This window comes from Taudactylus pleione, unplaced genomic scaffold, assembly GCF_031769625.1.
Source record: "Taudactylus pleione unplaced genomic scaffold, aTauple2 ptg000386l, whole genome shotgun sequence".
Lineage (NCBI taxonomy): Eukaryota > Metazoa > Chordata > Amphibia > Anura > Myobatrachidae > Taudactylus > Taudactylus pleione.
The window spans coordinates 4,538,511-4,557,047 of record NW_028284787.1 but is presented as its reverse complement, the minus strand read 5'-3'; the positions used below and the strand labels follow the sequence as shown (position 1 = coordinate 4,557,047).

The window sequence follows — 18,537 nt, the reverse complement described above, 5'->3', positions numbered from 1 at the left end:
CCGCTCGGCACTATGGGAGAGACATCATGACGTCTCTCCCATCACTCACTGCGGGAGCCGGAAGGCGGAGCTCATAAGTGAGCTACAGATCGGCTCTGGCCCTGGGTGCAGCAGTCAATGAGAGATCCTCTGATTAAACCACCACGTCATAGGGCAGAGAAATGCATCAGTGACTTTGTGGCAGGTGGAACGCAAACCAGAACCCCCGGAACAGGAAGTAGCGCATCGCATGATTATCAGCGTCTCCTGACAAACTGTAGCATCGTGGCCGGCCAGAAGTGCCGTGGATTAGGAGTAGAGGTCCCTCAGCCTTGGATCCCAGCACCTCCAGATCACACGGTGTACACAGAATAACATTGGTGCCAGTGTAAAGCTTCTGCATTGCAGTACACAGCAACAGATAAGAGATCCAGTGTCCTCCCCTATTTAGGGTAGAGGCAAGAACTATCTGGTCACTGGGCCTGATTCAGACCCACTCGCGAGCGCACAGCGCGCGCAAGCAGGTCAATGTTCCCCCACTGCACATGCACCGCACTCGGCGTGCACATGCGCGAGCCTCAGCAGCTCCATCGCTCCGGGGCTCACTGCAAGACGGGGCAGCTGTCGATGTTGATTGACAGCTCGCCCCGTTTTTGTAGGCGAGGAGGGGGTGTGGCTGCACAAACGCAGGCGTTCCCTTAGGAACCGTTTGTGGGCGGTCCTACTGACATCACTCGTGATGTCAGTAGTGGACTTCCTGCTCTATTAGAGCCGGAAGTCCACTTGGGCTTGCGACCGCAGGGTCTCGCCGCAAGCCCAATGGTCGCGATAATCGCGACCATCGCCAGACCTCTCGCACAAGCTGTGCGAGAGGCCTGGAGGCCGGAAAAAAAGAACGCCCTGCTTCAGATCGAGCGCTCGCAAAAAGCGAGCGCCACTGAATCAGGCTCTTTGGAACTGGCCCACAGGCTCTTTGGAACTTGAAAAGCTGCTGGATGGTAATATACCTCACTTGTCATAAATTAGTATCTGCAGTGACTGAACTTTCTTTATATAATACTACTAACCTGCATGCTTTGCTGCTAATTAACATCTACAATTAGAACCTGCTTATCTGCATTAATACCTGCTATGACTGGACTTATATTATTAACAACCTATTTTCCATGCTTTTCTGCTAATTCATGCTTACAATACCGGTCAAATGTGCTAATCTGTTATTAATAATATTTTTATTTTCTATTTTTATGCTTTTACCGGATCCATGCAATATTGAATTAATATTATTGTGGCCATAGGCCTTACATGCTATTTCCATCTGCGTACCATGGTATTGCATTATATTAATATCAGTGGCATAACTAGGGTATTTGGAGCCCAGGGCAAATTTCAAAATGGAGCCCCCCCTCTATGGGCGTGGCTACTGAAAAATGGGGCGTGTGTACATGACACACACCTCTTTCTTGTCACTGGGAACATTTCTTTCCATATGCACCTTAATGCAGTGCCCCTTATACAGTTCCCCATATGCAGTGCTCCCCCTTATGCAGGCCCCCAGTAGTGCCCCTTCTACATTACCCCCAGTATACAATGCCCCCAGTAGTGGTCCCTCTTATGCAGGCCCCCAGTAGTGCCCCTTATACAGTACCCCCAGTGGTCCCCCTTATGCAGCCCCCCATTAGTTCCCCTTATACAGTGCCCCCAGTAGTGGTCCCCCTTATACAGGCCCAGAGTAGTGATCCCCCATATGCAGTGCCCCTTACACAGTGCCCCCTGTAGTGGTCCCCCTTAAGCAGCCCCCCATTACTTCCCCTTATACAGTGCCCCCAGTTGTGATCACCAATATGCAAGCCCCCAATAGTGATCCTCCATATTCAGTGCCCCCAGTAGTGATCCCCCATATGCAGTGCCCCCTGTAGTGGTCCCCCTTATGCAGCCCACCATTAGTTCACCTTATACAGTGCCCCCAATAGTGATCCCCCATATGCAGTGCCCCCTGTAGAGGTCTCCCTTATGCAGTGCCCCTTATACAGTGCCCCCAGGAGTGATCCCCCCTTATGCAGGCCCCCAGTATTGCGACTTTTAGAGTGCCCCCAGTAGTGATCCACCATTTGCAGTGCCCCCTGTAGTGGTCCCCCTTTTACAACCCATTAGTTTCCCTTGTACAGTGCCCCCAGTACTGATCCCCCATATGCAGTGCCCCTTACACAGTGCCCCCTGTAGTGGTCCCCCTTATGCAGCCCATTAGTTTCCCTTATACAGTGCCCCCAGTAGTGATCCCCCATACGCAGGCCTCCAGTAGTGACCCCCATATGCAGTGCCCTTTATACAGTGCCCCCAGGAGTGATTCCCCTTTTGCAGGCCACCAGTAGTGCCCCTTATACAGTGCCCCCTGTAGTTATCCCCCCTATGCAGTGCCCCCTGTAGAGGTTCTCCCTTTTCAGTGCCCCCTGTAGTGGTTCCCCTTGTTCAGTGCCCCAGTAGTAAGCACCTTATATAGTGCCTCCAGTATTAGTCCCCTATTCAGTGCCCTTTATATAGTGCCCCAGTAGTGTTCCCCCCCGATGCAGTGCCCCCAGTAGTCCCCCCCCAGTAGTGGTTCCCCACGATGCAGTGTCCTCAGTAGTGGTCCCCCCCGATGCAGTGCTCCCAGTAGTGGTCCCCCCAATGCAGTGCCCCCAGTAATATACCTCCCCACTAGTGGTCCCCCCCGAAGCAGTGCCCTCAGTAGTAGTTCCCTTCTTAGTAGTAGTCCCCAGTGCAGTGCCCCCAGTAGCCAGTAGTGGTGCCTCCCCCCCCAGCAGCCACACACATAAAAAAATAAAAAACACTTACCTGAATCCCCGCTCCTGCTCCCGCAGCAGCCATCATCTCCTCTGTCCTCCCGGGCTGGCCAGCTCTGCATTATGGGAGAGACGTCATGACGTCTCTCCCATTACCCACTGCAGGAGCTGGAAGATGGAGCAGCTGCCAATGAGAGTCTGTCTGACTCTCATTGACTGATAATCAGTGGCGGGCACCGGAAGCACGGACTAGGAGGTCCGTCACCCGGAGCGCAGCCCTGCTTCCTGCCTGAGCCCGCCCTCTACCCTCCCGCTAGCGCTATTGGGTAAGCGCTCAGGGGGAGGGAAGGGGCGCGGTCATGTAGCACAGGATGGCGCTGGGCGCATGGAAGCCTAACGTCGGTCCTGCTGCTAATTGAAACAAATACACAGCCGCCGGCCAGCAGCTGTGTGTTTGTACTGTGTGTAGTCCTGACCGAATTCCCTTCGGTCAGCACTACACTGACCTCAGTGTCCTGGACCGCCGCCGGTGGCGCCCCCCGCGCCGCCGGTCCGATTGCGCCCAGGGCACACGCCCTGCTCGACCCCCCTTAGTTATACCACTGATTAATGTATTTGATTGATTGTTGAATAAATTGTTTACTATTTTTCAAACCAGCAGCTGTGAAAAGCGCTCCCATTATTTTCTCTATAGTTCAAATTTTGAGGTGGAGTTCCAGATCCACATCTGTGGGGGCAGCTATACTAGTCTGTGAAACGATTTATTGAATTACACTAGCACCCACTTTTATATATATTTTTTATATATATTTTTTTTTTCTTTTTTGCCAATGAGAGTTGATCTGACTCTCATTGGCTGCTAAAACAAACACACTGCCGCCAGGTAGTACGAGTGTTTGTTACTGTGTAGTGCGGACTGCACTCCGCACAGTCTGCACTACACTGACTTGAAACCACTGTCCTGGACCGCGGCCGGCGGCGTCCTCTCGCAACACCGGTGACCGACCCCCCCCTAGATACGCCACTTCTCTCAATGTCTACAAGAAGTTCTAAATAATCTATCCTAATTTCCAGCATTTCCATGTGTAACTAGTTTTCCAAATTAATTGGTGCTTTAACATTACTTATTGAAGGGAAATATTTTATTATCTCTGATAGCTGTAAAGAGCCAAGTAACAGTGATTAATTTCCTTCGTACCCAATAAGGGTGCACAGGAAAATTAGCAATGCTCGTCTACTGTAATATACGGTGATGTGCCAAACATTGCGGCCTCACATGCCTGAAAATTGATTCACCACCTTTATCTAGTTAAAAATGTATTACAAATGTCCCTCTGCAATTTGTTAATTTCTTCCTGCAGCATTTGTGCATGTCTTTAAGCTAGCACAAATGTGTGCTATACAATTTGAGCATTAACACCATGGTAATTTATCTCTATGATAAAGGCAAAAAACTTAGGGCCCCATTTAACAATGAGACATTACTCCTTCAGCACTCACTAATTCTTTCAGTATTCAACAAACAGTGGTAACGATATCGGGCCGATTTGGCCAAATCGTAACGACAAATTGGGCATATCGTACAGTGTGTATGCCCTTGCGCGTTCCCATGCGATATCATGTGATTGGTCGTGCTGCACAGTCAATTGCATGATATCGCATTTGAGGCTGTACATATTAATGAAGGACGGAACAACAAGAGATATGGTAAGAACTTACCTTTGTTATCTCTGTTTCTACGAAGTCCATAGGGTCCACAGGGTTGACCTTGGGGTATAGCTGGATCTGGATCCACGGGCACCACGCAGTTAAAGCTTTAGCTGCTCCCAGGATGCACTTGGGTCCATCCTCCTCTATACCCCGCCCCCGAGCCACAGCACCTCAGTTGGTATGCAGCCAAGGCCGGAGGAGGAGACTAAACAGAGAGAAGGAAGACTGGAACACACAAGAAACCATACTCACAGAAATGGGAGACGGAAAAACCGGTGACCAGCCACACAGCCCATTTGAAGCCAGGTGCGTCAGGGCGAGCGCCCTGTGGATCCTATGGACTTCTAGAAACAGAGATAACAAAGGTAAGTTCTTACCATATCTCTTGTTTTCTACTTCAGGGTCCATAGGGGGTCCACAGGGTTGACCTTGGGGATGTCCCAAAGCAGTTCAACTAAGGGCGGGGACGCTCCTGTGCTGAAAGGAGCACCCGGCGCCCAAAGGATGCATCCTGAGAGGCGAAGGTGTCAAATGCATAGAACCTCAAAAACGTTTGAATTGAAGACCATGTGGCCGCCTTACACAGCTGAACAGCAGAGGCGCCACGTCTAGCAGCCCAAGAGGGACCCACAGAACGAGTGGAATGAGCCTTAACAGAGGCTGGCACAGGTAAACCCTCCTGTGCATAAGCCTCACAAATAACTGAATGAAGCCAACGGGCTAACGTTTGCTTGTTGGCAGGCCAACCCCTCTTGTGAAAACCGAAGAGGACAAACAATGAATCAGACTTCCTAACCGTAGCAGTCCGGTCCACATAGATTCTAAGCGCCTGGACTACATCTAAGGAAGCCTCACCAGCTGAAAGATCAGGTGACTGAAAAGCTGGCACAACTAGTTCCTGATTAATGTGGAATTTTGAGACTTTTGGGCAAAAACTCAGGACGAGTGCGGAGCACCGCTCTGTCCTGGTGAAAAATCAGAAAAGGAGGGCGACAGGAAAGCGCCCCCAACTCAGACACCCTCCTGGCAGAAGCAATCGCCAGGAGAAAAACAGTCTTAAACGTCAGCTCAAAACAAGGACCCTGCAAGACCCGTAGCACCACCGCCAAGTCCCAAGGAGCCACAGGAGGCATGAAGGGAGGCTGGATCCTGAGAACACCCTGGAAAAAGGTGTGAACATCTGGCAGTGTGGCAATCCATCGTTGAAACCACACGGATAAAGCAGACACATGAACCTTCAGAGAGGCAAGGCGTAAGCAAGGTCCAAACCCGATTGAAGGAACTCCAAGATTCTGGAAACCCGGAACACTTGAGGATCATAGCTTCTGGATTCACACTACTGAAAGTAAGTGCGCCACACCCTGTGGTAAATCCGTGCGGAAGCAGGCTTGCGTGCCCTAAGCATGGTACCAATGACCGAACTGGAGAAACCCCTAGACCTCAAGACGGCTGTCTCAATAGCCACGCCGTCAAAGACAGCCGACCCAGATCCGGGTAAAGGCAGGGCCCTTGAGACAACAGGTCCCGACGCTGAGGAAGAAGGTACGGAGCGTCGATGGAGAGGCACCTCAGATCGGAGTACCAAGGACGTCTGGGCCACGCCGGAGCTACCAGCACGAGCGTGCCACCGTCCTGCTTGAATTTCCACAGAACCCGAGGAAGTAGGGATATCGGAGGAAACAGATACGCCAGGTGAAACGTCCATTTCACAGACAGTGCGTCTACCAGACAGGCGCCTGCGTCTCTTATCCTTGACCCGTAAACGGGCAACTTGTGATTGTGATGGGAGGCCATCAAGTCCAGCTCCGGCAGCCCCCACCTGTCCACGAGTAGCTGAAACACCTCTGGGTGAAGCGACCATTCCCCGGGATGCACGTCGTGACGGGTGAGGAAGTCCGCCTCCCAATTGAGGACTCCGGGAATGAAGACTGCCGAGATCGCTGGAATGTGACACTCCGCCCAAGCAAGGATGTGAGACACCTCCGACATCGCTGCCCGACTGCGAGTTCCTCCTTGGTGGTTGATATATGCCACCGTGGTGGCGTTGTTGGACTGCACCTGAACCGCCCTTCCGTGAAGAGCGGCGCCGGACGACTGCAAGGCCCTGGATACTGCCCGCAGTTCCAGAATGTTGATGGGAAGAAGTGCTTCTTCCGCAGACCAATGACCCTGAAGCGACAACGAGCCGGTCACTGCCCCCCAACCCTGGAGACTGGCATCCGTCGTGAGCAGGACCCAGTCCGGGATCCAAAAGGGGTGCCCCTCGACCAGATGAGCTGTCTGAAGCCACCAAGCCAAAGACTGCCGAACCTCCAGGGACAACACCAGCATCTGAGAGCAGATCCGGTGAGGTAACCAGTTCCATTCCAATAGAATCAGCCCCTGCAGGGGCCGGAAATGGAGCTGGGCAAATTCCACCATGTCAAATGTCGACACCATGGAGCCCAGAACTCTCATAGCCGAATGGACCGACAGGCGGCAACTGCTCAGGCAACTATGTATCCGTAGCTGTAGGGAGGAGACCTTCTCCAGGGTTAGGAAGATCCTTTGCTGACGAGAATCCAGCAGGGCTCCCAAATGAACCATCCGCTGAGATGGAATCAGGGAGGACTTTTTCCAATTTATCAGCCACCCGTGCGCTTGCAGGCAAGCGATTGTCAGGTGGAGATGCTGAAACAGTACCTCCGGGGAGCTCGCCAGCAACAGGAGGTCGTCCAGATACGGCAGCAGCCGTACGTTCTGGTTCCGAAGATGTGCGGCCATGACTGCCATAATCTTTGTGAATACCCTCGGTGACGTGGAGAGGCCAAAGGGTAGCGCCCGGAACTGATAGTGGTGTTGAAGGATAGCGAAAATCAGATACCGCTGGTGCGAAGGTGCTATCGGAACATGGAGGTAGGCGTCCTGGATATCCAGGGACACTATGTAATCCCCAGGTTCCATCGCCAGAATGATGGAACGTAACGTTTCCATCCTGAACTTGGGAACCCTGAGGAATTTGTTCAGAGACTTCAAGTTGAGGATAGGGCGATGAGAACCATTGGGTTTCTGCACCAGAAACAGAGAAGAATAGTACCCCGTCCCTCGTTGTAATTGAGGAACGGGAAAAATGACCCCTGCTTTCAGCAAGGACTCTATAGCTTCCTGAATCTGTAAAGTCTTGGTCTTGTCCTGAGAAGGACTCGTGCAGAAAAACTGGTGGGGCGGTCTGTGCCGAAAAGACAGGGCATACCCCTGGGAGACCACTTCTCGAACCCAGGCATCTGTGGTGGTATTGTGCCAGCACTGGGCAAATAGAAGAAGTCGGCCTTCCACTCTGGGGTCCCCCAGAGGGAGGCCCGTCCCATCAGGCAGAAGATTTATCTTCCTGTGTGGAAGAAGGGCGCCTGTCACTCCAGGCCTGCTTCTTTGGCTTCGAGGCTGTCTTAGTCGCCGACTGCCTCGGGAAGGACTGACCTTTGGCCTTGCCCTGAACCCGAAAGGACCGAAAAGGCAGAGCTCCGTACCTTGGTAGGTGCAGAAGCCGAAGGGAGGAAGGCAGATTTAGATTTAGCCAGAGTATCCACTAACTTGTCCAAGTCCGGACCAAATAGCAGTTCTCCATTGAAAGGCAAGGCCTCCAGGCCCTTCTTAGAATCCGAGTCCGCTCTCCAGGACCTCAGCCATAAGGATCGGCGGGCAGACACCGCTGCAGCCTATACCCGAGAAGTCAGCAGACTAGCATCCAAAGAGGCTTCTCTGATGTAGGAAGCAGCGTCCCTCATCTGTCCCAACAACGCCCTCTGGACATCCGGAGCGTCGTCCGGAAAGGTATCCTCCAAGGTGTTGGCCCATCCCTCAATGGCCTTGGCCACCCAGGAGATGGCCATGGACGGTCGGGCCACTGCACCTGAGAGGGAGTACTTTCCTGTCCGTGGGATCCTTCAGCGAGGATATAGACGGCAATGGCAAAGTAGCGCTCCGTATTAAACGGGTGACGTGAGAATCCACCGCCGGTGGAGTTTCCCATTTCTTACAATGTGCCTCAGGAAAGGGGTAATTAGAAGCCAACCGCTTCTGAGGTAGGAATCTCTTACTGGGCACCTGCCAAGCCACTGCCATATGATCCGTCAACTGATCAGACAGGGGAAACACCGCAGAAGCCACTTTAGTTTTTTTAAAACTAGGATACTTCGACTTTGGAGCTGGGGCCTCATCCTCTATCAAGAGAATGGCACGCACCGCCCTAACCAGTGCTCGTACATTAATAGACGATTTGGTATCCACTTCCTGGACCGATGTGTCCGAGTCCGTGTCGTCATGCACCTCCCCATCATCTGAGGACCCCTCCGAGTCCGATACTTGTGACGCCTGCGCCATTAGCAGGAACCAGCACATATGCTAACACCCCCCCAGAGGAAGGCCTAAAGGGCCGAAACGCGTTGGGATCCACACTCAATCTCCTGCATGATACTGAAATTTCCCTGAATTCCGAAATCACGTGACCGCTACCTGCCCCTATAGCGCGCTCTACCCGGAAGAACATAGGAGCCGAATGATCAGCGCTGCAACGCAGAGGAGACTGTTCCACTCACGACGAGAGAAGGAGAGGAAGGCACAGCAGTAACGCGGCTCACCCCCCACCGGCAACACCGCAAAACCTGCTGTACCAACCACGGAGCTACACTCCAGGTTGACGCTAAGCGGACCACCAGGACCAGGTGTGCCGCTTGTTGCGTCCCTAGAGAGAAACCCGGCGAACTCCAGACAGCCTGAAACAGAGACTCCAACATACAGGTACCCCCGCACTTGTGTTAACCCACACAGTGCGATCATCCTCTTTATACCCATCGCTTCACTTGTTGAAGAAGTGACTGAAAAGGATCAACTCAGGTTGGGACGCCACCTGTTGACTTCCTCTACTATATCAGCATAACTAACCACGTTACCAGTTTACTTATCACGTGCATGGGATTCACCTTCCATATTACTGTACCCATATTTTAGTTACCCCCATTGTGACTTTGACTAGAAACAGTATAACCTATTGTATTTTGTTGTGGTTGTTTTACTACATTAAATGCTGTGTACTTTCACTATCTCTAGTCCATAGTGTGTATGACACATCACTAAGTCCCATGGTATTATGCCCACTGTGTTGTACTTATTACTCGAGAATCATCAGTCATATACTCCTTAAAATACAGTAGACAACACCAGTACAGCACCAGGGGGAGCGCATTCGATTATTATTGTGTATTACTGTGATACTAAACTAAATATGCCGCTGGTACTAACATTCGTTATTAACTGTGGCGCTATATCTATGGCAACAGAGTTAAATTTTTAAAGGGTCACCGCCGACGGTAGCTCCACCAGCAAAATGTTTCACCAATGTATCATGCCTCCTAAATAGTGGAGAAGAGGACAAGTGCAATAGTTGCCCCTAGCAACCAATCAGCTTCTACCTATTATTAAATATAATACACTTGATAAATACTAGCTACAGTAAAAGCTGATTAGCTGCTATGGACAACTTCTCCGCTTCTGACTGCTTTACATATTACCCCCCATGGGGTGACCTAGGTAAAAGTTTCCCCATGCAAAACAGTGATACATGTCTATTCATTTTTCAATAATTTAGTCCCAGGGCCAGGCTAATACTCTCTTAGGGCACCGTATTAATTATAGTGCAACTGACTGGCTAATTTCCCATAGACAGACTCTGTATAGGAATAAATACTATGGTATATTATCTTAACAGCTGATCAGTATAATTCTGCATTATTTAACACACAACCTTCCCTTTGTAAGTGTGTATAATGATTACAGTCTCTAGACTCTCCAGGTAAACATATTACACATATGTAGACTATACAGGGTAATATCATATAATGGAGTGTGACAATAACGTTAATACATGGGACACAGACCATCCTACATTCTTCCATTTCCTATAAAGCCCCACAATAATCGCATCGCTGCCAAGTACAGGATCTGAGTCACAGCAACTCGGTTACCAACTCCCATCCGCTGCCGTAGCTGCTTCTACAGCGTCTGCTCACTGCTCAGGGAGGGTAACGAGACCCCGGCTGGCGGCTGCAGTGCACAGGGGGCGGGCCTATGGGTGCAGCCTCACTGTCACTGTCAGTTACAGCGGAGCAAAGTCTGCTACTGAGAGCAGGTAAGGATATCATTGTGCTGCGTAGTTACACTTTATATTCTAGTCGAAATGTTATATTTATGTAACATAATGCTCAATGTGTGGCTTAATATATTCAGGATCTGCCACTTTTTTCTTGTATTTGGGGGAAATAAACTTTGCTTTATAATCGTAATTTTCTTTGGATTGTAAATAAATAAATCTTGTGACCAAGGAAGAAATAAACATTGCTGAGCAGCAGCGTTTGTCTGTGTATGTGGTGTGTGTGACATTGCCTGTGAATGGTGAGATGACAGCTCTATGGGCGTGTCAGGTCTCTGTCATGAGTGTGGGATGATGACTTTGCTGCTGGGGAAATTCAGTTATTACATAGACCTACACTACTACAGCATGTCTGACAGCAACATCTCAAACATTATTAAGGTGATCAGAAGGTCACAGCAGCGTTCTGCATAGAATTACATGTACCAATAGGAGAACAGAAACCCAAGAGGAAATAGGTGTGTACTACTGTATATATTCCCTGTATCAGGAATAGGCTTCAATACATCACCGCAACACAGTATCCAGATAAGGTAAGAACATGTTTCATGTTATCAACCCGGAACTAACTCTCTCTCTCTCTCTGTCTCTCTCTCTCTTTCTCTCTGTCTCTCTCTCTTTTATAGGTGAGTGCATAGGTTTATTATAATGAACACTGTCTGAGCCTTCTCTCACGTTCTAGCTGTCAGAAAAAGCCCCAAGGCACAGGGATCATTGTGCATGTTATTTCCCTGTGCTTCCCTCAGACCCTCTCTAGCAATGCTGTGTCTGTCGGTGTGATGATAGAAGTTTTGCCATGTTTTGTTCTGTCTGGAATACAACTTATTAAAAACAGTTTTCACTTGTGATTTTGCTGGTGTAAGTACATTAAGCTTACTTGCCAACTCTGCCTGAAGACTCCCTGAAATCGTAGCAATCTCCCTGACTGCCTGAAAGGTCTAGCAATCTCCATGATTGCACCTTAAGGCCCCCATACATCTGCGACGATGTAGCAATCCTGCAACCCGGCATTGCAGGATCGGTGAAATCCAACATCTTGGATACCACAGATATGCCGAACACGATCAAAAAATGATCGTGATTGGCAGATCGGTGAATTGTAATATGTAGAATTTCACAGATCTTGCGACGGATCTCGGAACATCAATGGCCGCCGGTCGGCATTTCCGACCGGCGTTGCCGATCCGAACACAAGATCGCACATTCCGGCTTCAGATGTATGGGGGCCGTTACCCCTATTATGAAGCTGTTTATATATATATATATATATATATATATACATTGATATGGGATCATTAGTCTTATTTCACTGCATTGGTTATAAGGCACATTGATCCCTATTGCTACATGAATTTTCTGAAAAGTATCAGTGTGTTTTCATCACGAAATAGACCTTACTAACTGCTTTGAGGCTCGTTTACATTTGGATGTTCCTTAAGGCAATATAATGGCACACCTCTCAGATGTAGCAGTACACGTCCACTTTACCGTGGATTCATAGGTGTTGTTTTCACAATCTCCCTAAAATGCTTTTTCAAAAGTAGGCAAGTATGGCATTAAGAATAAAAAGTGTTCCTAAATGGGCACAATATGCAGCCTGTTGTGTTTTCAAAGCAGACCACTAGGTGCATACAATACTAATGCTATAACAGCATCATACATAATGCAATAGGCAGCAGTTATAAAATGAGCGCACAAGTAAATGGTTGTGTTGTTGTTCAGAAGTTTAAAGCAATAATCCATTAAACCAGTTATACAGTATGTCCCTAAAACAGATTGAAACATGCAGTTATGAATAAATGCTGAATAATTTAGAACACATTTTATTGGATAATTTTCTTATTCAATTTGACTAATTCTTCTAATTAAGCTTAGTGTCACTCTGATGTCACCTGGGAATAAAAAGCAATGTAGTGTTTCCAAGAACTGACAGAGTATGGTGATTATTTAATAACAAGTTGCAATGTTCATAATTGTCTGAAACCCATAACAACTAATCATCAGCTTTCATTCTCTAAATAGTACTAAAAAATATCACATGCTTATTTATTATAGGTCACATATTATTTCTGCACACACTAAGAGGCTGTATGTATCAAGCCGTTTTTTACATAAATTATGCAGAAACTGCAGTTTCTGCATAATTTTATGTATCGATCCTATGTACTAAAAGCAAAATGCAGGAGATTTCACAGAAATCTCTGGCAAAGAGAAAATTAGCGCTGCAGATTGCAGTCCCCTTTACTATGAATGGGTACGACATTCTGACCCCTATATACTTAGTCACGGTAGTTTACACCATCTTTAGATGGTGTAAACTACTGTAAGCCTATGGGGGCTCCAGGGGCAGGAGAGAGAAGCTGACACTGTGTGCATGTGCAGTGACAGATTCCCCCAGGGAAGTCTTCTCCTAAATGCCAGGTATATAATTTGCAGGGACAGTGGTTACCACGACCGCTGTCCCTGCATGTTCTCCTTGGTACATAGTGGGGATATTTCCATTGAAAATTAAAAGTTGGACCGATAATAATTGCGGCAGTACCATATATAGACCCCTAAATGACTACTGTTTATACATTGATTGCAATTTTATTGTTAGTTACTTCCCTGGACTTAAGGTATAAATTTAATATACGGGAGGAGAATGAAAAGAAATACACATATAATAGGAATACTTGAAACAAAATCACAAAAAAAAAGTGAAGAGGCGCTGGTATATATAAATGGGTGTTATTAGATATACACAAAATCCTGACTACTATAATGTCAAACTGTTTCTAATTTTATTTATTTATTTATTTTAAGTTTCTCATGATTGTGTTCTCCTTCAAGGTTTTAATATGGCACCAGTAAGAGCAACTAAAGCAACTCAAGATGAACAAGCTACATTAACGTAAGTACTCACTATAGTATGGGGAAAACAATCATTGTTCCCTTCCCAGTTGCTTTACTAGTTTCCATAGAAACATCAATCATTTAAGTAATGTTTCTATTTATAGAAGCAGTAACTAAGTATATAGGAAATCAATAGGTATTTAAAATGAATCACCTTATACCAGGGCTTGACAAATCCCGTGGGCCAGGTCTCCATGGCTACGAGATTTTGCTGCCTGGCTACTAGATTTTGTAGTGAGGGAAGAAGCAGATCTCATCAGCTCCGGCGGAGATTTCGTACCTATAGTATTGCGGTGTTCATATCATGCACAGGAGTGCATGTGCTAAGTGTCATCTGCGGTGACAGCTGTGCCTCTGTCCGTTCCGGCCTGCACTGACAACTCCTCTCCATCCTGAAAAACAAATCTTTACTGCGCTAGGCACTGTTGGTAAATTAAGATTTAATTATCTATATCAGGTTTGCTGTCTGTTTAATAAACAGGAGGCATATAGTAAAAATAAAAACTAATATTTAATACATACAAATTAATCCACATATAAACAGCAAAAATTGCAATCATATACACATGAATAAAAATCAGTCATATATAAAACTGCAGAAATCGAATGACTCTCTTACTGTGGTGCATTAGAATGAGAGTATAGCTTGATACCATATCACTGAGGTTCCACAGCACAGCGTTCTAATACTGCCAATATTAGCAACAGTGTGGCTTTAAAAGTAGCAATTTTTTCCAATAATAAAACAGCTGTATTCCGCTGTTTAATAGACATTCACTGCTGGCGTCCCAGTGTGAAGTGTGGTCACGCTGGAAAATTGGAGGTGAAAAGGGGGAAAGAATTGATAATACCTCAACCCCTGGATGGCTGTATCCACACCAATAACCGTCCTTATTCAGCTTGTCCGCTTTCTATAAAGTCGCTGCTAGATGGAGCCAGCTGCCATGCAGCGGAAGACCAGAGTTGCCCACGGAGCGGTGGCTGTGTTACGGCTGGCGGTGAACTCCGGGGATACAACGGAAGACCAGGGCTGCTTGTGGAACGGTTGCTGTGTATCAGCTGGCGATGGACTCCGGGAATGAATCGTCATCTTCTGAAGATCCTCCAAAGTGCATATGCAGCAAGTGGTAGGGTGCTGTGAAAACCTCAGGTACCTGGGTGATGACGTCAATGCGTTTCGGGGGGCGGGGCTTAGCGTCGGTGGGTGGGGTGTAGTAGCGGTGGTCGGTCGGCGCATGCGCGGGCTCTTAGTCGCGGTATTTTTTCCGAAAATACCGCGACTAGAGTGCGGATGGGATCCGCAGGGACAGAGCTTTATCGTAAGCTCTGTCCCTGCAAGGGATTTATATTAAATCCCTGTGATATTGCCTGAATTCGCAATGCGAATTCACTCAGTAATATCACACTACAATCCGCATTCAATATGCAGATTGTAGTAAATAGAGCCCTAAATCCCTCCAGGCATTAACCATAATTACTTAATTGATTAGAAACACCAGATAATCATATATCCTTTAGTTAGTAGGTTACTCCATATGTCAGGATAAAGACCTAATAGTCATATATAAAGAGCTGAAAGTATACATTTATTGATCTGCATAATGTAATCATAATAAAAATAATAATAACATAAAAAATATATAATATAAATACAATTGCAAAAAAGCCTCCTGTTTATAGTAGTTTATTGACATCGTTAATGTACTATACTAGTAAAACGGCTATTACATATTTTTATTTTTTATTTTATTTATTGCTTTTTAATTTTTTAAATCTATAACCTCATAGTCATCATTTTACTATAAGGGTCGATACTCCAGATCATAGAAGTATTATTTCATGTCTGTATACTTGTCTGGGATATGTCTATCTGGAACACAGAAACTATCATGTCTATAATCTATACCTGTATTTCATTAAACAACAAAAATGTAGATGCTGCTTCTCAAGGGAATTTCTACAATAGATCATAAATGTATATAACAATGCTGATAGGAACTAGGAAATATATAAAATTTATACAGTGACTGTACATTTCTGTGTGCATTTCAGCAAATGTAAAAGCAAATTGCAACATATAATAAAGGCAGTACACAACAAACTTTTGATTTCCAGACACACACTCGCTCCTGCAAATGTTGTACAGTGTCAAAAACTTAGAGGAAGAAGTGCTGTGGGTATGTTCCTTGGCACCTGTGAAGCAGACCTTTAGACATATTTGCACACACAGAATTACTTTGTTGGGAAATTACCATTATTATCACTGTCAATCTCATTTAACCTTTGTGGCTATAAGACATCTAGCTTGGATATAATTTAATATTTCAAGCATTGCCAACCACTCCTGCACATTATAATGCTTGTAAGTGTATTTAAAAAAAATATTAATATTCATATTTCAAAAGACAGAATCATCACAGGTTAGGTATAATCCATAGTGTATTTCACACTGTATTAATATCTGTAAATTCATTTACATATCAGTTGTTATGATCTTATCTTTGGAAGCTGCAGTTTTTCCCTGAATCTCAATGATTTGTCCAAAAAACACACAATATGTATCTGAACTTGAGCCAGGTTGTTTGAATGAATGGAAACTGACTGCTGGGAAAGGTTGTTAATGAGACACTGTGAACCTCCTTAAACCAGGAAAAATAAGACAACTCAGTTTTTGTGATCTTGCTCCTGTTTGTGCACTGTTGCACCTGTTTGCTTTGGCATGCACACAGGTAAACACAGCAATTTAGGGCCATATTCAATTTGGTGTGAAAAGTCCATTATAGGCGATAATTTATCGCCGATGACGTCATTTTCGCCATTTTCACTTATCCCCATATTCAATTTCAAAGACTTTTCGCAGGTGCGAAAAGTCTTTGTAAAAAAACGGGGACAAGTTTTCACCACTGCATAGGTGGTGAAAAAAAGTGCTGAACTGGGGTTTTGGGGTGCAGAATTAAAAAAAAAGTAGCCCGCAGCATTTGGAATGTTCCCTTAAAGTAATCTGTTTTAAAAAATTACCCTGTAGTTGTGCTCATTATGCAATACCCCCTGTAGTTGTGCCCCCTATGCAGTGTCCATTATACAGTGTCCCCTGTAATTGTGCCCATTATGCAGTACCCCCTGTAGCTGTGCCCATTTTGCAATGCCCCTGAAGTTGTGCCCATTATGCAATGCCCCCTGTACTAGAGCCCCTTATGCAATGCCCCCTGTATTAAAGCCCCTTATGCAGTGCCCCCAATAGTGCCCATTATGCAGTGCCCCCAGTAGTTCCCCTTATTCAGTGCCCCAGTAGAGCCCCTTATGTTGTGCCCCCAGTAATGCCCTTAGTAGTGCCCCTTATTCTGTACCCTCAGTAATGCCCCTTATCCTGTGGCCCCCCTCCCCTGTGCAGTACCTCTCACGCTGGCCACTGGGCAACGCTCCAGTTCACGCTGTCAGCTCTCCTCCCGTGTAGATGCTGCCACTGACTGAATCTAACTATCCAGCAGCAGACACAGGATCCTCTCATCGCGGCTGACGTCATGACGCCACCGGCGCACTGCATCACTGGGAACGCTGGCCTATGAAGCGATCAGAGGTGTCTTTAGTCTCTGATCGCTTTAGAGACCAGCGTTCCCAGTTGCACTAGCAACTTGGCCGGCCGTGCTACAGAGGGTGCTTGCTGGGCTGGCAGGCCCACATAGCCGCCGGGCCCCATAGCAAGCGCACCCCTTGCACCCTCTATATTTATGCCACTGTGCACACCCACATTGACATAGGAGCTGTCTATTACTATAAATAGTCTGGATTGACACAGTCTGAATAATTCAATAAGAATTAAACTAATGCTTTTTCCTTTCTTATATGTTGTCTTTATCCTCCTTAATACAAAGTGATATCTGTTTAGCCTTATTTTTGTTTTCAATATTTTATATTTCTTATGTATTCAAGTATGTTTTTAAATCCCCTGTTGTGGGTATTATTTATTGTGTAGATTAAATGAAATATTTAAAAACAAAAAATTAAGGATACAGTAAGTAGAAGTGAAAAGAAAGTGTTTAAAACTGTTGTGCACTGTTCTAGGAAATCCTTTATATGCTCCTCAGTAGCTCAGAGTGGGGCCTATTCAGCATTGATTTTTTAACTTAAAAAATACGGAAACTATGATTTCCGTATTTTTTTATGTAACTCCCCTATTCAGCAATGGGATAATGGAGAAGATAACGCAGTTATCTCCCCATTGATTCCCATCTCGCTGAGTACCGCACTGTAGGGATCAGCCATTGATCTCTACAGTGCTTTAACGCTTTTTGCTATTCAGCAAAGCAAAAAGTGTTAAATCACTCAAAATATATATACTTTATATAACTCCATTTCAGTATGGCGTTATATGAGGAAAATACTTAAATATCCCGACTACTGCAGGGACAGATGGAAATTTTCTCATAAGTCCCTGCAGTATCAAGTAACACCGCACAGTCTCTGTGCCTGCTTTCCGGTGACCACGGACAAGTAAGACCAATTACAGCCTGTTAAACCTGCCGAAAGTGATTGACATGACTATACAGGCTTTATACTAGCCTGTATACATGTATATTTATGTGTGATTATATTTAACATTTATATATAAATGTTAAATATAAAAGCACATAAATATACATGTATACAGGTTAGTATAAAGCCTGTATACTCATGTCAATCAATTTGGACAGACTGGAGATGTACTTACCCCGTTGGCCGTCACCGCAAGCAGGGACGGAGACTATTCCAGAGAGTATGACTGAGCATGCGCAGAGGAGCAAGCAGAAGGGATTGTTTTCGGAATCCTGAAACAATGCCTTTTGTGACATCGCAGGGACAGCGTGTTACCGCAATTGCTGTCCCTGCAGAAAATAATGCTGAATAGCAGCAATAAATTATCAGAATTTATAAAAACTCGTGACGATTTTGCCCGATAATATTCTATGCAACATCGTCACACTTGCCTAATAGACCCCAGTGTGTTTA

At 46.2% G+C, this 18,537-nt stretch overlaps 1 protein-coding gene across 2 annotated transcripts in view; it reads left to right on the top strand.

The window, feature by feature from the left end:
- Nucleotides 1-10,589: 10,589 nt before the first annotated feature.
- The window catches only part of UPP1 (uridine phosphorylase 1), a 48,410-nt gene continuing 40,462 nt past the window's right edge, over nt 10,590-18,537 (top strand). The window contains exons 1-2 of one of the 2 annotated variants that reach the window (XM_088445630.1): nt 10,590-10,635; nt 13,489-13,549. In XM_088445630.1, coding sequence (XP_088301756.1) covers nt 13,497-13,549 — 53 coding nt within the window. In that variant the 5' untranslated portion in view covers nt 10,590-10,635; nt 13,489-13,496. Of the gene's footprint in view, nt 10,636-10,983; nt 11,190-13,488; nt 13,550-18,537 lie in introns of those variants that run through there. The other variant, XM_088445629.1, reaches the window with a different exon arrangement.